The sequence below is a fragment of the Leopardus geoffroyi genome, chromosome A2 (assembly GCF_018350155.1).
Source record: "Leopardus geoffroyi isolate Oge1 chromosome A2, O.geoffroyi_Oge1_pat1.0, whole genome shotgun sequence".
In the NCBI taxonomy this organism is placed as follows: Eukaryota; Metazoa; Chordata; class Mammalia; order Carnivora; family Felidae; genus Leopardus; species Leopardus geoffroyi.
The window spans coordinates 6401100-6421993 of NC_059331.1; the positions used below are offsets into that span (position 1 = coordinate 6401100).

At 52.1% G+C, this 20894-nt stretch overlaps 1 protein-coding gene across 5 annotated transcripts in view; it reads left to right on the forward strand.

The window, feature by feature from the left end:
- The first annotated feature begins 3821 nt into the window (after window positions 1-3821).
- INSR (insulin receptor) overlaps window positions 3822-20894 on the forward strand; it is a 141097-nt gene continuing 124024 nt past the window's right edge. For 2 of the 5 annotated variants that reach the window (XM_045496500.1, XM_045496504.1), the window contains exon 1: window positions 3822-4340. In XM_045496500.1, coding sequence (XP_045352456.1) covers window positions 4241-4340 — 100 coding nt within the window. In that variant the 5' untranslated portion in view covers window positions 3822-4240. The remainder of the gene's footprint in view (window positions 4341-20894) is intronic. The other 3 variants (XM_045496499.1, XM_045496502.1, XM_045496501.1) reach the window with 2 other exon arrangements.

Sequence of the window (20894 nt, forward strand, 5' to 3'; positions counted from 1 at the left end):
TTTTTTTGCTCTCCCTATAATCTGAGTTTTCACGTAGCCAAATTTGTTATTTTTGGATTTTTGACTTGGGACTTATGCCTTGCTTTAAGAAATATTCCCTACTTTGAAATTTTAAAACAGTATTTCCACATTGTAGAGTCTCATGGTTTCATTTTTTTTTTTTAACGTTTATTTATTTTTGGGACAGAGAGAGACAGAGCATGAACGGGGGAGGGGCAGAGAGAGAGGGAGACACAGAATCGGAAACAGGCTCCAGGCTCTGAGCCATCAGCCCAGAGCCCGCCGCGGGGCTCGAACTCACGGACCGCGAGATCGTGACCTGGCTGAAGTCGGACGCCCAACCGACTGCGCCACCCAGGCGCCCCACATGGTTTCATTTTTGAGTGGCTGCAGAATTCATCAGATACATTTGTAGTATCATGGAGGGGCTCATGTGCTTTCTCTTCTTGGATCTATTAAAACAATGATCTCCGTGACTCTAGACTCCCTAGCATTGAACCATCTTTGCACTCCTGGGCTGAGTCCCACTTGATCCTGGGGTTGGTGTTTTGTTTTGTTTTGTTTTTTAATTTGCCTGGTTCTATTAGTAAATTCTCCATGCTGGGTTTTTGCAATGCTATTTACAAGTGAACTCATTCTCTAATTCTGCGTCCCCCCCCCCCCCAATGTAATGTATTAAAGCAGGTTTCCATGACAACACAGGAGTCTGGGTTTACGCTTGGGTTCCTGCTTCAATGCAATGGAGAGCAGCTAGATGGAGGAAGAATGCAGCAGAGAGACCTAACAGAGGATGCTGGGCAGGTTGGTGGTGAGGTCTCCCCCCTGCCTTCTTTGATGGGCCACGAAGGGGTTCGTTGCCTACATTCAAGAACGATGAACCAAGCTCGCTTTCTCTCTAGATCACGCCTTCAGAGTGCAATGTGTTTAAGTGTCAAACCAAAGCCAACCGAACAAAAACAAAGTGAAATGAAAAGCCCCCAAATGAGTTTTTCAAAAGTTAAAACTTTTCATTTTGCCATGATGGTGGGGCTCCGTGAAAAGCTGCACCGAGAGTGCAGGGAATCCCTTTGTGCATATTCTTCACCGGATCCACACATTGTATCCAACGTCCTCACATCTGCTTTGTTCTCTCTCTCTCTCTTTCTTTTTTCTAAACGATTTGAAAGTCGGTTGCAGACATTCTGCCCCTTTATCCCTATACATAACTTCATTCAGTACGTCGTTCCTAAAACCAGAGACATTCTCTCCCGTCGCCTCAGCGTGACGATTAAATTAAAACTGATTCAATACTATTATATAATTGATGGCACTTTTTGAGTCTTCTCCAATTGTCCTGGTAATTGTTACATGACAAAAGAAAATCCTGAAGCAACGTTGGTCACTTAACGAGGGTGATGTCTGCCAGCTTTCTCCTCTGTGAAGCTGTTTTTTCCTTTCCCTTATCATCCATCGACAGGTAGTATCTTGCAGAGCGATACTTGGGGACCATAGAAGCCCTCTTTGACTCCCCTAATCTCCAACCATTAATTTTAACATTCACGGATGGTTCTCGCCTGAACGGATTACTTGGAGACTGCCAAATGGTGGTTTTTCTACTTCTGTTCCAATGATTTTAATAAAAGGCAGAGATTGACTTTCAATTTTTAGAAGCCTGGGTTTTTTTTTTGGGGGGGGGTCCTGGGGGTGTTTACAAAAGAAAACGTGCTGTCAGGAAGTGGTGATGGCTCCATTGTCTCTCAGCAAGTCACAGCTGAAATGATTCTTTCGACTTGTACCCAACACACAAGTCCCTGAAGTGTCCTGAAGGAGTTCCAGGGGACGGCGTGTCCCTTTCCACGCGTTTTCTAGGACACGCTGCCCGTCTGGAACTGCAGTGGCTTTGGGGGCTTCCGTGGATCAGAGGGAAGCCCACAGCTCTGCCCAGGTTTGCACAAGGAGGACGGGGGACCTTTCTCGAACCCACAATTCTTCATACCCTCAGGCTGTACTGCCTTCCATTCCTTCTCCTTGGGTTCACGCTTGGCCCATTGCAGACGGTGAGATATTATGGGAAAGACAATCAGATGATGTCAGCCCTTTTGTGTAAACCGTCTAGGGGCTCCCCGTTGCTTTTAGGAAAAGGTGGTTTGGGAAGGGGCTTAACCGGGTATATTAAGGCTCTTCCCCTTCTCTGTGTTCTGGCTCAGGCAGATGGGAGATGCTGGTCTCCCCACCTGGATCGCCTCCTCGAGCTTTCCTTGGCTTTCCTTGGCTTCCTTTCCTTCCTCACCTTCAGATTTCAGCTCCAACTCACTTCCTCAGAGGATCCTACCGCCCCCCCCCCCCCCCCCCCACTTTACGCCCCAGCATTGTCTCATCAAGGGCCCTCTCCGGGGTCCAGACTGTGAGGAACCCGAGTGTGTTTATTTTGCTCAGTGTAAATCCTCATTACTTACTATGTTGATTCTCCCATTCAACAGATATTTATTAAGCAACAGATACATTAGGCACTGGGTGTAAAGACTGACACGTAGTGAAGGCTGGCAGATTCCTGCCGCACGGGGAGGGGAGAAGATACACGAAAAACCCCAAGGAATTTCAGGACGCGCTGGTGCGATGTAAACGACAGAAAAGGGAACAAAGGGATGAGGCGCGGGGGCATTTGCAAAGTGTGGTCTGGGAAGGTTCCTTGGAGCACCGTGGTGGAAACAGGCACCGGAGGGACAGGCGGAAGGAACAGCCAGGGTAGGGGCCTGGAGGCAGGAGTAGGTTTGGCGTGTTCGAGGGACCGTGGGCTCAGCTCCTGGCCAACGAATATTCGTTTCATAGACAAGAGGAAGAATGAGTGCCCGCCCCCCGCCCCGCTCCTGGAATTGCGCTGGGTGCTGTCTCGGGCTTTCTCTTCCCTTGCGCCTCCTCAAGTCTGACACGCAGGTATTGTTACATCCATTACGCAGCGGAGGCCAACCCGCCGAGAGTAAAGTCCCGAGTCCAAGGCCGCACAGGAAGTGAGGGGAGGGGGAGCCAGACTCCACTCGGCTCAGGCTTTCCTGTACTTAAGGCTCCTTCCCCCACCTCAGGGAGGCGGGCGGACCACCATTGAGCCCTATGCGCGGACGGCATTTGCTGGACACGCAGACACCCCCGGACGCTGGGTCTGTGCGTTGAAAATCGGGCGTGTCCACCTGTGCTGTCACCGGGATCTGCAGGGCCCCGTTTGCTCTCTGGCGAGCTTCTGCACGTTCTCTCCAACTTCCACCACAGGCCGCACGCCTCAGGCCACCTCCCGTCACCCCTGCCACGGAGCACACCGAGCGCCCTGGGCGCGCGTGCACGCGGCTGTCCCCAGGGCCCTGGCGCTGGGCGGGGGCGCCCGCGCGCGTCTACTACGAGGCGCGCCGGCAGGACTGGGACCAGGGTGACGCGGGCGCAACATTTAAGGGAGTCCCGAAAACCCGAGCGGCCCAGATAAATAGCGTTTTAATGAAATAGTAAAAAAAAAAAAAAAAAAAAAAAAATCAAAATGAGCCTCCCAAAGTCCAAGGGAACGAGATAGCCATAGAAACATTAAAAAAGGGCTCCGTGTCGCTGGGTCCGGCATGTGGGGCGCCCCCAAGCTCCCGGACGCGGGTCGCGGGGGGTCTGGGGCGCCCCCTCGGCTGGGACGCGCCGGGGGCCGTCCTGCGCGGGGGCCCGGGGCGGGGAGGCCGGCGGGCGGGGCCGGGCGGGGCGGGGCCTCCCTCTCCCGGGCCTCCCCCCGCCCCTCCCGGGCCTCTCCCGGGCGCCGAGTCCCTTCCCGGTGCCGATCCGCGCCGCCTTTTCCCGCCACCCGCACGGGGCCCAGCTGACGGGCCGCGTTGTTTACGGCCGAGCAGCCCTCGCTCCCGCCGCCCGCCCGCCACTCGCCGGCCCAGGTGCCCGCCCGCCCGTCCGCGCGTCCGTCTGTCCGCGCGTCCGTCTGTCTCGGCGTTCGCAGATCGCGGCCCAGAGCGCTCGGGGCGCAGCGAGGGGGCTCCGGACCCGGAGGTCGCGGTCCGGGGTCGGGGCCGCCTCCGCCGGATCGGTAGCGGCCGAGGCCCCGCGCCCCTCCTGGGGCCGTTCCGAGGGCCCTCCCGGGCGGGGGCTGCGGCGCGCGGGGCCGCCGGCGTGGAAGAGAAGGACGCGCGTCCCCCAGAGCCGCTCGGGCGGCCGCCTCGGAGCATGACCCCCGCGGGCCGGCGCCGCGCGCTCTGAGCCGCCGGGACCCCGCGCTCCAGCAGCCATGGGCGCCGGGGCTGGGCGGGGGGCGGCCACCGCGCCGCTGCTGGTGGCGGTGGCCGCGCTGCTGCTGGGCGCCGCGGGCCACCTGTACCCCGGAGAGGGTGAGTCTGGGGGTCCGGGAGCGGGCGGAGAGCGGCGCGGTGGGGAGGGCGCCCCTTGCCAAAATGGAGCCCACCGCCGTGGACCCAGAGCCCTCCTCGGGGTGCGCGCGTGTGTCGGGTTGTGGGGGGGGGGCGCGGTGCGCGTGGCCGGGAAGGTAGCTTGGGCCCCGCGCGGGGCGGGATGCCGCTGACCTTGGCCTTTGCCCGCCTGGGCTCGCGGTTCCGCGCGCCGTGTGCGGGCCCCCGGCCGGAGGAACCTTGCCCCAGTGCCCGTCCCGCTGCGGGTGCCTTTCCCGAGCGCGCCTCGCACCCGTGTGTGGCTCTCTGCGACCTCGGCTCGCTGCGGAGACGGGACACGCGTCCTCCTGGGTCCCCTGTGAAGTGGGGTCTCCGGGTCCAGGCGGCCGAATGCCGGCGGCGCACACGGTTTGGAGCCAGAGTCGAGGGTCCCTTGGGGTCCCCGCGGATAGATGTTCTAGGCGGGGGAATTGTAGAATCCTACCCCCCTCCTTAGATCTAGGCCCGTGGCTACCCGCACTTCAGACCCATGTTTACACTTTCGGGTGCCGTTTCCAGATGTCCGGAGGCAAACTCTAGCGCCTTGGCAACCGGGCCTTTGTTGTAGCAGAAGCCCTGGCGGCTCTATCACGATTATTATGGTTAGTGCCACCAAATACCCCGGGCTTATCTCCCTGGACCTTCACACTGGCCCCTGGAGGTTGGGACTGTTGTTTGCCCATTGCATAGAGGAGCAAACTGGGGCTCAGGTAGGAGACAGTTCAACTTGCCCTAAAGTCAGTGCCGGAGGGAGAACTCGAACATTTCTGTTGGTGGCCTGGCTAGGCTAGGCTCTGGACTGCTGCTGGATGTCCCGTGTCTCCCCATGGCCCCCACCTCCCCCTCCAGGTCTGCCCTTCCTGAAGGAGTTTTACCTGCCAGCCCAGGGAGGTCTCTCACCTCAGGTGAGCCTCTCAGGCCCCGCCCCACCCACGGACTTCCCTCCTGGGCCTCCCCGTGCTGGTAGCTGATGGAGTGGAGGCAAAAACCAACTCCAGCTCTTTGGGCTTGATGGCAGTCCTTTCCGGCTGTGGGGCAAGGAATGAAGAATCCTTTCAGAGAACATGGCTGGAGTTTCCCGACTGGTGCCGGAGGCCCCACTTTAAAAATATCTGTTGGGTTATGTTTTCAGAATTTTCCATAAAAGGAAATCAGTCATGATGAGGAAGGGGTCGGGGAGGGAAGGAACAGAAGCTCCTGAGTTCCCTGGAAGGGAACGAGGTCCGTGAGAAGACACACACAGGCTCTGGGGGGGACAACCCAGGTGTGCTGAGCACCTGTCTCAGCTATGCGGTGGCTCCGAGGCCAGGGTGCTCGGGGTACGGTGGGCTCTCAAGAAGGGTGGCCATGGCTTTGGGTTCTTGTTCAGAAAAGCCAAGACCAATGTTAGACCTGTTCCAGGTTTTGTGTATGTATGTGCATATGCACCCATGTACATGTGGTTCCCTGCTCTTCTGTTCCTTGTAGCTTTGGTAATTGTGGATTTGTGCCTGGGCTTCCAGGGGCCAGTAGATGGATTTACCACTTCTTTCCACGTTTGCAGTTTCCACGAGGGTGGAGGCTTATGTGTCTTTGTTTCTTCTTTAGTGTTTACTTTTTATTATTTTTTTTCAACGTTTATTTATTTTTGGGACAGAGAGAGACAGAGCATGAACGGGGGAGGGGCAGAGAGAGAGGGAGACACAGAATCGGAGACAGGCTCCAGGCTCTGAGCCATCAGCCCAGAGCCCGACGCGGGGCTCGAACTCACGGACCGCGAGATCATGACCTGGCTGAAGTCGGACGCTTAACTGACTGCGCCACCCAGGCGCCCCTTTAGTGTTTATTTTTGAGAGAGAGGGAGAGAGGGAGAGAGAGAGAGAGAGAATGTGCGCATGCGTGCACAAGTTGGGGGTGGGGAGGGCAGAGAGAGCAGGGGACACAGGATCCCAGGTGGGCGCTGTGCTGACAGCCCGACGTGGGGCTCGAACTCACGAACCGCGAGATCATGACCTAAGCCGAAGTCAAATGCTTACCCCACGGAACCACCCAGGCACCCTGAGGCTTCTGTTTCTTTCGTGAGCCCAGAACAGCGCCTGGCACGTAGAAGGTGTGTGGTTGAAATATTTGTTCTTGATTCAGCTCCTATTTATGTTCTCACCAGGACTCCAAGCCATGGGTCTTTTATTCTTCAGCTAATACCTAACTAACATGTACTAATGAGGGTAAACGCTTGGCAGGTGCTGTCCCATGTGCTTGGAATCTATAATCTCCGTTAATCCTCACCCACGACCCTGTGAGGTAAGGTTTCGTATCCGTTTTTCCGCAGGTGAGGAAATTTGACCAGGACAGTAGAGGTGGGTTTAGTACCCCAGCTAGCCTGGCTTCAGAGCACTGGTTTCTTTTTTTTTTTTTTTTTTAATTTTTTTTTCAACGTTTTTATTTTATTTTTGGGACAGAGAGAGACAAAGCATGAACGGGGGAGGGGCAGAGAGAGAGTGAGACACAGAATCGGAAACAGGCTCCAGGCTCTGAGCCATCAGCCCAGAGCCCGACGCGGGGCTCGAACTCCCGGACCGCGAGATCGTGACCTGGCTGAAGTCGGACGCTTAACCGACTGCGCCACCCAGGCGCCCCCAGAGCACTGGTTTCTTAACAAAAGGTTGTTCTCTTGGGTTTGAGCCTCCCCACCCCAGCCTGTAGTAATGGTTAACAAAATCCTATTGAATCGATGAGATGTGATGCCCCCTCAGAGGTCTGGAAATGGCAAGAAACCCTACAGGTCATTAATCTCTAATGTCAACCAGTAGGGCATTTTGGCCGGAGTGGGGTGGGGGGGGGGTGCATGTGATTTTTTTAAGAAATGAAGGACTAGGGGGCGCCTGGGTGGCTCAGTCGGTTAAGCGTCCGACTTCAGCTCAGGTCATGATCTCGCGGCTCGTGAGTTCGAGCCCCGCGTCGGGCTCTGTGCTGACAGCTCGGAGCCTGGAGCCTGCTTTGGATTCTGTGTCTCCCTCTCTCTCTGCCCCCTCCCCTGCTCACGCTCTGTGTCTCTCAGAAATAAATAAACATTAAAAAAAAAAAGTCTATTCTCAACCTTTGCCTCTCTCCTGGGGATCTGCCCATTATCTCTGCCTCACTCACTCACTCACTCACTCACTCATAGAGGTCATTGAGGTGAGCTCCTGGGGGTTCCCACTGTACCCCTCTCCATCATGGACTTCCATTTTTTTTTTTTTTATGTTTATTTTTGAGAGAGAGAGAATGCACAAGTAGGAGTGGCGTCGGGGGCGGGGGGCAGACAGATGATCTGAAGCGGGCCCTGTGCTGATGGTAGAGAGCCTGATGGGGGGCTCGAACCCACAAATCGCGAGATCATGACCTGAGCTGAAGTCGGATGCTCAACCGACTGAGCCACCCAGGCGCCCGTTGGCTTCCCTTCTTAATCTGGCTAGAGTAGAGCCTCTCACCTTCAGTGCTCTTACCCTTTGGGCTGTGATGGGGCTTGGCTGTGGGGGGGCTGTCCTGCGTATTGCGAGAGGCTGAGCAGGGTCCCTGGTCTCTCCACCCACAACGTGCCAGTGACACCTCCTCTCTCCCTGTCGTGATGACCGAAAGTGTCTCTGGACATTGCCAGCCTGTCCCCAGTTGAGAACAGCCACATTCAGGGAGATAACCTTTACCTTGTCTAGGACATTTACCTGCTGGGGGTCCCAGCCCTCCTCTCTGTTCTGGGAGCCCCGGCTGCCCGGGAGCCTTTCCCTTTTTGACCTACAAACCCTCCACACTCCCTTGAACCTCATTCCCCACCGCTCACCTCCAGCCTTCCCCTGCCAGGCCTCCCCTGGTGGGCCCCCGCCACCCTCTCTCTCACCTCTTGCCCGCTGCACTGCTCACGGCACCTGGCTTGTGTCTCCATCGCTTTGTTTTGCCAGTGGCTCCGGTGAAGGTAATGCCTCCCCTCCCAAGTGCTCTCCTGTCGCCTCACCCCAGCTGACCTCTCTGGGTCCTCCACTGCCTCCTCCCTCCCAGGAGAAGACTGTTTCCCGCCTGATTTTTCACCTCCACCTGGCTCCCTCCATCCTCTCTGCTCCCTCTGGGGCTCAGATATTAGTTTTTTCTTCATGGAGCGCCAGTCCCCACTGCCAAGCACTCTCAGCCCAGTTGAAAAAAATAAATAAATAAAGTAGGTTCCATATCCAATGTGGGGCTTGAACTCATGATTCCAAGATCAGGAGTCAGATGCTCTATTGGGTGAGCCAGCCAGGCACCCCTCTCAGCCCAGTTTTTAATTTACGTATAGCCATGGTCCTTCTAGAACAGCGGCCAGCAAACTACAGCCTAATCCTGTCTGTCCACGCCTGGTTTTATAAAGAAAGTTTTATTGGCATCATCGATGGCTGCTTTTGTGCCCTACTGGCAGAGTTGAGTAGTTGCAATCACATGGCCCAGAAAGATGGTCATACTTTGGCCCTATACAGAGAAAGATGGATTAAAGAAAGCTAGGCTCCCCAAATACATGGGTTCCACCTTCTCCACTGAGAAAGTGACGGTGATGTTCCCTACTTAGCCACGTGTATGGTCTTAGAATTTATTTCTGTGAACAGTCATCTTGGCATTGAATGAGGATCCCTTGCTGTCGGCTTTGTGTCTGGAACTCGAAAGCGACGTCTGCTGTGAGATTTTCTTTCAAGACAACGTTGTGTTAATTTCTACTGAGAATACCTATATTGGCTTATGATTTGCAGTCAGACCCTATTTATGGTTTTTTATTTAAAATAACAAGTGGGGCGCCTGGGTGACTCAGTCGCTTAAGCCTCCGGCTTCGGCTCAGGTCGTGATCTCACAGTTGGTGAGTTTGGTGAGTACGGGCCCCATGTCGGGTTCTGTGCTGACAGCTCAGAGCCTGGAGCCTGCTTTAGATTCTGTGTGCCCCTCTCTCTGCCCCTCCCCTGCTCATGCTCTCTGTCTCTCAAAAATAAAACAAACATTAAAAAAAAAAAAAGACAAGTAATGCATGCTCATTGCAAAGAAATTTACAAAAACATAGAGGGGGAAGAAAACAAAAGTGCCCTTCGGCATGTTGTCCCTAAAATGATTCCATTTCTATTCTGGGAGGTGACGGTGCTGTTAGTTTGTATCTTAGCGTTGTTGTTTTTTTTTTGTTGTTGTTGTTGTTGTTGTTTTTGTGCACAATTATGTGACTTTTAACCCACGCATAGAGTTTTGTGTGACCAACCCCTCAACTAGGATACAGAACAGTCCCATCACCCAAATTCCCTCCAGACACCCCTTTATTACTACATTATCTCCATCCCGAATCCTGCCAACACTGATCTGTTCTCCAAGTTGCCATTTTCTCTTTAGACTTTAAAACGTATCTTGTAATTGAATTCATATTCTTAAGATTGACTTTTTTTCCCCAAGTTTATTTATCATGGGACAGAGAGAGAATCCCGAGGCAGTGGGAGAGGGGCAGAGAGAGAGGGACAGAGAGAGAATCCGAGGCAAGGTCTCCACTGTCAGTATAGAGCTTAACGCGGGGCTCGAACTCACGAACCATGAGATGATGCTCTGAGCTGAAATCGAGAGTCGGGCGCTCAACCGAATCAGCCACCCTGACACCCCTAACATTGGTTGGTAGTCTTAGTTTGCGCGCTCATAGCTCCTCATTGGTCACGGATTCCCTATTTGGGAATTTGCCTGGTCGCTAAAAGTAACTCGTAACCCTACAATCAAGACCCAGTGCACTCTTGTGGTTCCTCCTGGACCCGCACGGAGCACCCAACCATTCGAATCGCCGAACCAGCCCATTCGCAGCTGATTAGCTCTGGTATTGTGGATTCGTACGATCCTCGAAGATGAAACCAAGTGTCTTTTTTTTTTCTCGCGACGTATTTCAGTGCCACACTTTCCCACATTTTTTGTGCCTTTCGTTGGAGATTTTGCCGTTGAAAAGGGCCTTGCCCGTAGCGTTGACGTGCTATTTCGTGTAAGTGCAGGAGTAAACGCAAGAAGGCTTGATACGCCTCATGGAGAAAATATGTGGCTATACGAGCTCAGCTCAGGCAGGCACTATGGTGCTTCGTGCTATTGGCTGTGATTCACACAGGCAGCGGATCAACACCGTATATTACGTAAGATGTATTTAAGGAGAAACGGATGTAAAACAAGGTTGTGTTGTGATCAGTTGACAAAAACATACGGGGCCGGAGGCTTGCAGGAGCCTGACCCTACTGTGTTTTCCCTGGGGACAATGGTGTTTGCCAATTCTGTGTTCCAGGGGACTCCGCAGACATGCTGAGGATGGCCTGTGGGTGGTTTCCTATCACGACACTTCAGAATTTGTGCATTTGGATTTCTCAGGGCCCGTGTGGAATCTTGTGGAACGCATATGCCCCTTGGGTCCTGTTTTTTTTTTTTTTTTAATCTGTGCAGAAATCCTTGGTTACGTCTTGGAAAGTTCGTGAGATGGCCCCAGCCCCTTGGCCCTTGCTTCAAGGAGGGGGTCTCTGCTGTTCCGTTAAGCCTGGTGCCAGCGTGCGCTCTTGGGATTTTGTTTCTAGCACGGCAAGATTTGCTGTTCTGCGTTGCCACGTGCACACTGGATAGGAATTCCAGTCGGAGCTCGAGGCAGACGCAGGAGGATTAAAATTTGATTTCGGATCTGGGTTTTTCTTCCGATCCCGTAAGGGCAGGGTGTCACATCAGGTTTGTGTTCGGGGAACAGCGCGGCCTGGTAGCAGGAAGATTCTTGCTTCTCTCCTGTGCCTTTGTGGGAGACTGGAAAACGTAGGTACTTTCCAAAAACTGTCTGCTACCAGCGTGGAAAAAGGTAGTGCTCGGACACAAAGGGGTAAAGAGAGGAGGGCTACCACTGTTTTCCTGTAGGCTTTCTGTGATTCTCGTTGCCAGTCTGTTTCCCCTGGTTCCTTGCAGACGATGGGAAGGGGGATGGGTTCTGAAATGTTCCTCTCGAATTATATGTGCTTATGTTGTATCAAGGCCACCGGCTGCCTTTTTTCTTTTTCTTTCTTTCTTTTTTTTTTTTTTTTACAAAGTGCCTTTTGTCTTGCCAAGACTTCTTGACTTCTTTTGGTTTTCTTTCCTGGGTCTTCTGTGGCACGATCCTTCCCATCTGGGAGGTAGAACTCCCAAGGGGCGCGGAAGCTTCCTAGGACCGTCTGAGTTGATGCGCGATGCCCTCCCTGGGATTGCGAAGCTACGACTGCAAAGCTAATGCCTGGATGTCCCGGAGCTTTCAGGCGTACAGAAGGTGGTGTCAGGGTGGGCACGAACCTTTGGTCCTCTAGTCGCCTGTCCTTAAATATTGTGCTTTCCGCCTCCACCCTTTTCTCCTCTTGGTTGTCCCATCTCCTGCCGGTTATGTCACCAAACGTCACCCGCGTCTGCCCCTCTTTTCCCAAGCTCCGGACCGGTATCTGGGCACACCCCAAAGTCCTCACGGACTCAACACGCCCCACACTGTGCCTCTTGTCCTCACTACCCCAAACCGGCCCTGTCTCGGTCTCTCCACGTTCACCGGGGACTGTCCCTCACTTCTCCCTCCTCTCCTCCCCCTCCCTGGGTACCAGTTCCCCAGTGTCTCCGTGGCCTCACCTCTGTCCTTGCACCCACTCCCACGGTAGACCCCCTTTCCTCTAGGCCAGTGTGCCCGTTCGGTTCTTCCTCTGTTTTGTTGCCACTGGGATTTCTCTGCTTCCTACTTGGGTGCTTCTGCAGCGGCCAGCTAGATCCCTTCCCCGGGCACAGGAGCCGCCGCCGCTCTGGGCTGCTGTCCCTTGGGGCTCCTCATACGCCTCAGCGTTCCTGCATGTGTTTCCTGCGCCCCAGGCACACTTCATCCCCCCCTCCTGCCCATGGTCACCCATGCTTCTTCCTCCCAGGACCGGGTCAGAGGCTCCATCCCTCCTTCTCCAGCTGCATCATCCACCCCTCCTCCTTCCCTTTCAGTACAGACTGGAGGTATCCGTCTGGGTGCCCACAGGCACTGGTCTGCCCGTTGGAGACGCGTTCTAGCGAAGCATTGACTATACGGGTAAATGAAGTCACGCTCAAAGTGTAGGTTCCAGAAGGGCTTGGTATGTGTCTGTCCAGAGCAGGAAACAGAGTCCTGGAGCCCCCACCTCTGCAAATTCGTGTGGTGAAGCCCCCACTCCCCAGTGTGACTGTATTTGAAGATCAAGCTTTTGGGAGGTAATTTAGGTTAAACGAGGTCGTAAGAGTAGCGCCCTAACGCGATGGGATTGGTGGCCTTCTAAGGACAGGAGGAGAGAGATCTCTTTCTTTTTTTTTGCATGAATGTTGCAAGGGGAGACCACGTGAGGCAGAGAGAGAGCCTGCCAGCTAGGAAGAGGGCTCTCCCTGCAGACTGGCCATGCTGGCTACCTTGATCTTGGACTCTCAGCCTCCAGAACTGTGAGAAGCAAATTTCTGTTGTTTAAGCTGCCCAGTCTGTGGTCTTTTTGAAGGGCAGCCCTAGCTGACTGAGGTGAGAATTGGGATCTGAATTGGCTCTGAAACACAGCAGCCAGGGACACAGGCAGATAAAATGGGTGTGGGTCTGGCTTTCTTTGAAATTGCTGGGGGCGGCCCACCATGCTTATGGGGTTCTCTCCAGCAACAGTCGATGGCCCCAAAGAAGGCATCCGACGGTGTTGGTTCTGGGGTGAAAGGCTCAGTGGGGCAGGTGGGGCAGAAGAATGGGGACTCGTTGTGGGGGAAGCCCTGCTGGGAAGGTGGGGCCAGGGGTAGGTTGTCTGTCTGTCCGACTTGAGTACCCACCCCCCGCATACCTTGCGGACCTTGTTTAAAATGCAGGTTTCTGGGGCCTGGCTCCCGGACATAATTGATTTCTTTGGTCTAGAGCCGGGTCTAGGAATCTGCATTTCCCTCCTTTAGCGATTCTCAGGCTGGCGGTCTAGACAGTACACTTTGAGAAACCCTATGTGATGGCTCAGGGCACAGGTGCAGGTGTTGGTGGCCTAGAGACCTGTGTGTGACGGGCTCAGTTATGTCCCTCTTTCCCCAAAGTTGTGTGTTGAAGCCAACTTCCAGAGGGTGACTATTTGGAGTCTTTATTTAAAATTTTTTTTTTAGCGTTTATTTATTTTTGAGACAGAGAGAGACAGAATATGAATGGGGGAGGGACAGAGAGAGAGGGACACACAGAATCGGAAGCAGGCTCCAGGCTCTGAGCCATCAGCCCAGAGCCCGACGCGGGGCTCGAACTCACGGACCGCGAGATCGTGACCTGGCCGAAGTCGGACGCTTAACCGACTGCGCCACCCAGGCGCCCCAGTAATGTATTCTTAAAAAAGAAAAAGTGAGAGCATTACAGCGGGCCCTAATCCAATATGCCTGGTGTCCCTCAAAGAAGAGGAGGTTAGGACACAGACCTGTGCACCCACAGAGGGGCAGCTGTAAGGACAGAGGGAGAAAGCAGGCATCTATGAGCCACAGAGAGGCCTCAGGAGAAGCTGACGCGGCTGACACCTTGAGTTTGGACTCGAAGATTGTGAGAACTTCCTGTGTGCCGTCGAAGGCCCCTGGCCTGCGGTTCTGTGTGATGACGGGCCGAGCGAACCAATGTCCTGGGTTCAGGTCCCAGCTCTGTCTCCTTTTGCTGTGTGGCCTTGAGGCAGACACAGTCCTCTCTGAGCCTCCGCCACTTTCCTCTTCTGGAGAATCTGTCTGGGCCACACGTGCGCCGTGTTTTGTCCTCGCTCCAGCCTCGTGCACCCCCACCCCTCAGGGCACTTAGCGCCCCTGTGTCTCCAGCAGTTTCCAGCAGTGTCCGACTCACATGCTACCCACCGCGGCCCTTTCTTCCAGATGTGGCCTCCACCGTTACCCTCCCCAGGCCTGTTTTCCAGAGCTTAATCTTCCCCGGTGGACCCGGGGTCTCAGGAATTTGCAGGTCTCCTCCGGCCTTTTGATGTCCCTGCCTTGCGAACGTCACAGGCCAGGCGTCTGCCCTTCTCCCGGGGAGGGAGGACCTGCACCTCCATCTTTCCCAGGGCTTCCTTCCACTTCTCTGCCTCCCGCGGCGCCTTGTGGGCTCTTGGTTTGTTCAGAAGATCCCCTTGGCGTGTCCTCCAAGATGGCGAGAAGTTTCCGGAAGGATTATGGTCTGGATGGCGAGCGTCCCTTTCGGGGCCTTCTCTCCCCCTCTGGGCTTCTGCGTACACGATTTTCTCCTCCGTCTTCCATATGCGATGGTCCGCTGTTGTTGCCCGCTTCCTCTGTCCTCGAGTCCCCGAGCACCCACCTCGGGGCCCCTGACCACTGTGGAGGTGCAGCGACCCCTCCTGTCCCCAGAGGGACCTTCCATCTGGGCTTGAGAACCACCTTCCTCAGGTCTCCTCTCGGGGGGCTGTTTCTTCTCTCACTGGTATTTTTACCAGGAACTTGCAGGAAAACACTATGATGCCTGGGTCCCCGGTCCATCCTCAAACCTCCCTGAGTGCACATGTAAACCTATCTGCAGCAGGGATCTCTGGGTCCAGGGACATCTGTGTTTATAAAATTGCCCCTGACCCTGGGTGGTTTCATCACTCACCCAGGCCTCTTGAAGGCCCTTAGATCTTGGCTGAGCCTGCTTCTCTGTGATGTTTATTCTGCTCCCCGTTGCTACTGCCTCATGTGCCTTCTGTGCACCTGCTTTCCCGCCCAAGGGGGCCGGGAAAAGCAAAGCCCAGAGAGGTTACATCGCTCACTCGAGGTCACGCAGTGCCCAGTCGACAAAGCGGAGATTCGCGCCCGGGGCCATCAGGATTTCTGGTCTGTGCAGCTCATTGCTTTAGCGTTTGTCTCTTTACTCTGATGGCACCTTGTCACAGCTTTGAGCCTTCAACCTTTTCTGTCTTGCTAATCCCCGTGCCCAGCACGATGCCTGGTGCCGAGGTGCCCAGCAGACGTTGGCTGAATGAGTACAGCAGTTATTTCCATGTTGGCGACTTGTTGGTTCTGGAGCCTGGCCTCCTGATGCTGCCTCGCACCTGCTGTAGCCCCCCCGCCCCCATTTCTCCTTCTTTGAGGAAGTCACTTGCAAGAGCCAGCCTCTTGGGCAGGCGGAGAATCTTCAGGATGCCTGATTCTGCCGTGTACCCAAATTCTAAATCCTGCAGCTCATAAATCTAGGTATTGGTTCCGTGAGCTCGGGGCGGAGAACTAACATGGGTTCAGAGCTTTGATCACGCTGCTGCCCTCGTTCACAGAGAGGAGGAGGAGGCCCAGGATGACACAGCGGGAGGTGCTGGAGTAGGAAGCTGATCTGTTGTGTTTCCAGCGTGGCCCAGAACCGGTGTGGGTGGTGGCCGGACGCCTAAACCCAAGGCTTGTTGGCACGGGACTCCTGAATTTTGGGGGGTTAAGACTGGTAAGGAGGCAGAGAAGAATGTGGCCCCAGAATAGGCCACCAGGGAGCATTTGAAGAATGTGGAGACTAAGGATCCAGTACACTCATGATCGAACGCAGTTCGATCTCAGCATTGCGAAACATTGCCAGAACCTTCTAGACACCTCCTTCCCTGCCCCTCCACACTTTCTCCTTGCCTGCTTTGATGGGTGAGAGAAAACCAGGGAGAAGGGACTGTCTCCCTCCCTCCCCCCTCCCCCCTCCTTCCCTCCCTCCTTTCCTTCCTTTTCTTTCTTTTTTTCTTTTTCTTTTTTCCTCTTTCTTTTTCTTTCTTCTTTTTTCTTTCTTTCTTTCCTTTCTTTCTTTCTTCTTTCTTTCTTTCTTTCTTTCTTTCTTTCTTTCTTTCTTTCAAGAGCGACAGAGAGCAAGCGGGGGGGGGGGGAGTGGGGAGGGGCAGAGAGAGAGGGAGACAGAATCCCAAGCAAGCTCCCCAGTGTCAGTGCAGGGCCCCAGTGGGGCTCTGTCTTATGAACCATGAGATCATGACCCAAGCCAAAATCAAGAGTCAGATGCTTAACCAACTGAGCCACCCAGGCACCCCAGAAGGGACACTTTCTAAGAGACTGCTCGCGTGTTAAGTCTTCTCTCCTGGAAAATCCTCAGATCCCTCTGGCCGGGCAGGAAATTCTAGACCAGCACTGTTCAAAAGAACGTGTTGCTCTGAGGGGAATGTTCCGTGGCTGTTTAATGTGGTGGCCATTGTCCACATGGGGCTCTTGAAGTTGTGGCTGGTGTGGCTGAATCTTTATTTTTATCTTATTTCAATCCATTTTCGTTAAAAAAAAAAAAAAAAGGTCAGTACTCGATTCTGTTGTTGGAAAACTCTTCAGTGTGTTTGAACAGGTTGGGGAAATGAACCTACGTGTTGGATGATACACTTTATGAAATCTATGTGTACAGGTCGAGTATTTCTGAAAATTTAGCATCTGAATGGAGACATTGCTACATGGCATTTTGGAAGCTTTCTTCCAAAAGAATCTTGTAGAGTATCTCGTTAATAATTTTTTTAGTATTATGGGGCTCCCAGTTGGGTCGGTTGGAAGAACATGGGACTCTTGACCTTGGGGTCATGAGTTTGAGCTCCACATTGGGTGTAAAGACTACTTATAAAACTTAAAAAAATAAATTGTTTTGAATTCATTGTAAATATATGTAGATGTAATCTATCTACATCTATATATATTTATATCCAAGTTAGCATATGGTGCAACAGTGATTTCAGGAGCAGATTCCTTAATGCCCCTGACCCATTTAGCCCCTCCCCCCTCCCCCAGGCCCTCCCATAACCCTCAGTTTGTTCTCCATATTTATGAGTCTCTTCTGTTTTGCCCCCCTCCCTGTTTTTATATTGTTTTTGCTTCCCTTCCCTTATGTTCATCTGTTCCGTGTCTTAAAGTCCTCATATGTGTGACGTCATATGATATTTGTCTTTCTCTAATTTCGCTTAGTATAATACCCTCTAATTCCATCCACGTAGTTGCAAATGGCAAGATTTCATTCTTTTTGATTGCCGAGTAATACTCCATTGTATATGTGTGTGTGTGTGTGTGTGTGTGTGTGTATATACACATACATACATATATATATATATACGTATACATACATACATATGTGTATATATATGTATATATGTATATGTATATATACATATACCCCACATCTTCCTTATCCATTCATCCATTGATGGCCATTTGGGCTCTTTCCATACTTTGTTGTTGATGGTGCTGCTATAAACACTGGAGTGCATGTGCCCCTTCGAAACAGCACACCTGTATCCCTTGGATAAATACCTAGTAGTGTAATTGCTGAGCCATAGGGTAGTTCTGTTTTTAACTTTTTGAGGGATCTCCATACTGTTTTCCAGAGTGGCTGCACCAGTTTGCATTCCCCAACCCCCCCAGAATAATTTTTCTTAGTATAGCTTACACATTGAAGTGAAATTTTTAGATACATTGCATTAATTAAAATATATGTACTTTCGCCTTCCTTTTCTTTCTTTCTTTTTTTTTTTTTTTACCTTATTAGAGAAAATTTAAAATGTCTGAGGGCATCCTCTCCCGTTACACGTTAACTCAGGTAGTTGATAGTGACTTATTAGTCTGAGAGAGGAATCTGGATCTGTCCTATTCCCGGTGGCACTTTCATACCTGGAATGGTGTTGGGCACAGACCAGGTCTTCTGTAGATACGCGCTGAAGGAGAGGACAAAGGGAATTATCTTGAACAACCTTTCTCTAGGCTGTCACTGCATGAAAACTATTTCACTGTTTCCTTATTTAAGTCACATGCACCTGCTTCCTTGGGCATGTTTTTGAAAGAACGAAGATGGTTCTTCCTTTCCCCCCCACCCCCCGCACCGCTATCCGCAGGGGATATGTTCCAAGACCCCCAGTGGATGCGTGAAACCGTAATAGCACTGAGTCCTATATATGCTATGTTTATTTTCTGTACGCAAATAGCTATGTTATGTCACTAACAGGCGTGTTGTGCACGCAGCTTGGATGAAGGGATGATTCACCTACTGGGCGAGGCAGGATGGCGGGAGATTCCATCACGCTACTCAGAACGGTGGGCAATCCAAAACTTATGATTGTTTATTTCAGGAATTTTCCATTTAATATTTTCTGACCGCAGTTGACCGCGGGTAACTGAAACCGTGGATAACGGGATAATTGTATTAACTGTTGCTGGACCCCCCCCCCCACTTCCTCTGCCCCCCCATTGTTCTTCTCTACCAGTGTACGGAGTGGGGATTCGTCAGGTACCACTTACTGAAAACTTGAAGCATTTTTCGTTTCCACCCAGAGGTATTAAGAGCCAGCAGAAGGCCCTGCGTTTATTTCTGGCACCATTTCTAACATCCTCGGGATATTTTCTGTCCCAACAGTAAATTGCTCTATTGTTGAGGCTAATAGGCACACACTACAGCCTTAATGAATTGAGCTAGATTCATTGGAGGTTTTTAAAAAGCAATTCTTTATTGTTCCCTACTGTTACAGTTGTCTAATTTTTTATTTTTTTAAATATTTATTTTGAGAGAGAGAGAGAGCTCTTGAGAGAACACGTGGACGGGGGAGGGGCAGAAAGAGAGAGGGAAGAGGGAAAGAGAGAATCCCAAGCAGGCTCTGTGCTGTCACTGCAGAGCCCGATGCAGGGCTCGATCTCACACACCATGAGATAATGACCTGAGCCGAAATCAAGAGTCTGATGCTCAACTGACTGAGCCATCCAGGCGCTCCCCTATGGTCATCAAATTTTTAAAGATTTTTTTTTTTTAATGTTTATTTATTTTGAGAGAGAGAGAGAGAGCATAGGCAGGGGAGGGGCAGAGAGAGAGGGAGACACAGAATCCGAAGCAGGCTCCACGCTCTGAGCTGTCAGCACAGAGCCTGATGTGGGGCTTGAACCCAAGAACCTCAAGATCATGACCTGAGCCGAAGTCGGATGCCTAACCGACTGAGCCACACAGGTGCCCGTGGTCATTAAATTTTTTATAACAACTTTATTGAGCTATAATCCAATGCCATACAATTCACCTCTTTAAAGTTTACAATTCAGTAAATTACATCCGCAGGGTTGTGCAGCCATCACTACAATCAATGTTATTTTATTTATTTTTAATTTTAAGAAATGTTTTCATTTTTGAAAGAGAGAGAGAGACAGAGTGCGAGCAGGGGAGGGGCAGCGAGAGGGAGACACAGAATCCAAAGCAGGTTCCAGGCTCCAGGCCGTCAGCACAGAGCGTGATGTGGGGCTTGAACCCACGGACCCTGAGATCATGACGTGAGCTGAAGTCGGATGCTTAACCGACTGAGCCACCCAGGCGCTCTGCTACAGTCAATTTTAGAACATTTTTCATCACCCCAAAGAGAAACTGCAGCCTGAGTAGCTGTCGCTTCTCATTGCCTCTTCCCCAGCCCCTGGGAACCACGAAACTGCTTTCTGTCTCTATCTATAAATTTGCCCATTCTGGATATTTCATGTAAATGGAGTCGTACTACATGTCGTCTGTGGTGCCTGACTTCTCTCACCCTGCCTTGCGTTTTCAGGCTGCATGGGTGATCATTAGCATTTTTTTTTCTTTTTTTAGTAATGAAGTATTTTTAATTAAGGGTTGTACGTTTTTTTTTTAGTTATCATGCTCGTGCACACTTAATACACTATAGTGTAGTGTGGATATAACTTTCACATGCACTGGGAAACCAAGAAATTCGTTTGATGAAAACATTTTTAAGTTTATTTATTTTGAGAGAGAGAGGGCAGAGAGGGGGAGGGGCAGAGAGAGGGAGACAGAGAATCCCAAGCAGGTTCCGCGTTATCAGCATAGAACCCAATGCGGGGCTCGATCCCATGAACCGTGAGATCGTGATCTGAGCCCAAAGCAAGAGTCGGATGCTTAACCAACTGAGCCACCCCGGTGCCCTCATTTGATGCGTTTTATCGAGGTACTTGCTTTATTGCGGTGGTCTGGAACCGAGCCCGCAGCATCTCCCAGGTATGCCTGTGGTCGTGTTTTCATTTCTCTTGGTTATCTACCTGGGAGTGGAACTGCTGGGCCATGTGGTAACTCATGGCTTAATGGTTTGAAGAATTGCCAGACCATTTTCCACAGTAGTTGCGTCATTGTGTGTTCCCACCCGTGATGTACGAGGGTTCCAGGTTCTCTGCATCCTTGTCAACACTTGTAATTGTCCATCCCTTTGATTTTATTTATTTTATTTTTTATTTTTTTTTTCAACGTTTATTCATTTTTGGGACAGAGAGAGACAGAGCATGAACGGGGGAGGGGCAGAGAGAGAGGGAGACACAGAATCGGAAGCAGGCTCCAGGCTCCGAGCCATCAGCCCAGAGCCTGACGCGGGGCTCGAACTCACGGACCGCGAGATCGTGACCTGGCTGAAGTCGGACGCTTAACCGACTGCGCCACCCAGGCGCCCCAATCCCTTTGATTTTAGCCATCCTAGTGGGAGTGAAGTGGATGTTGCCAGATAAAAGACAGGGCACCTGGCTAAATATGAATACTCAGTGCTTATCTGACATTTAGATTTAACTGGGCATCCTGCATTTTTATTTGCCAGA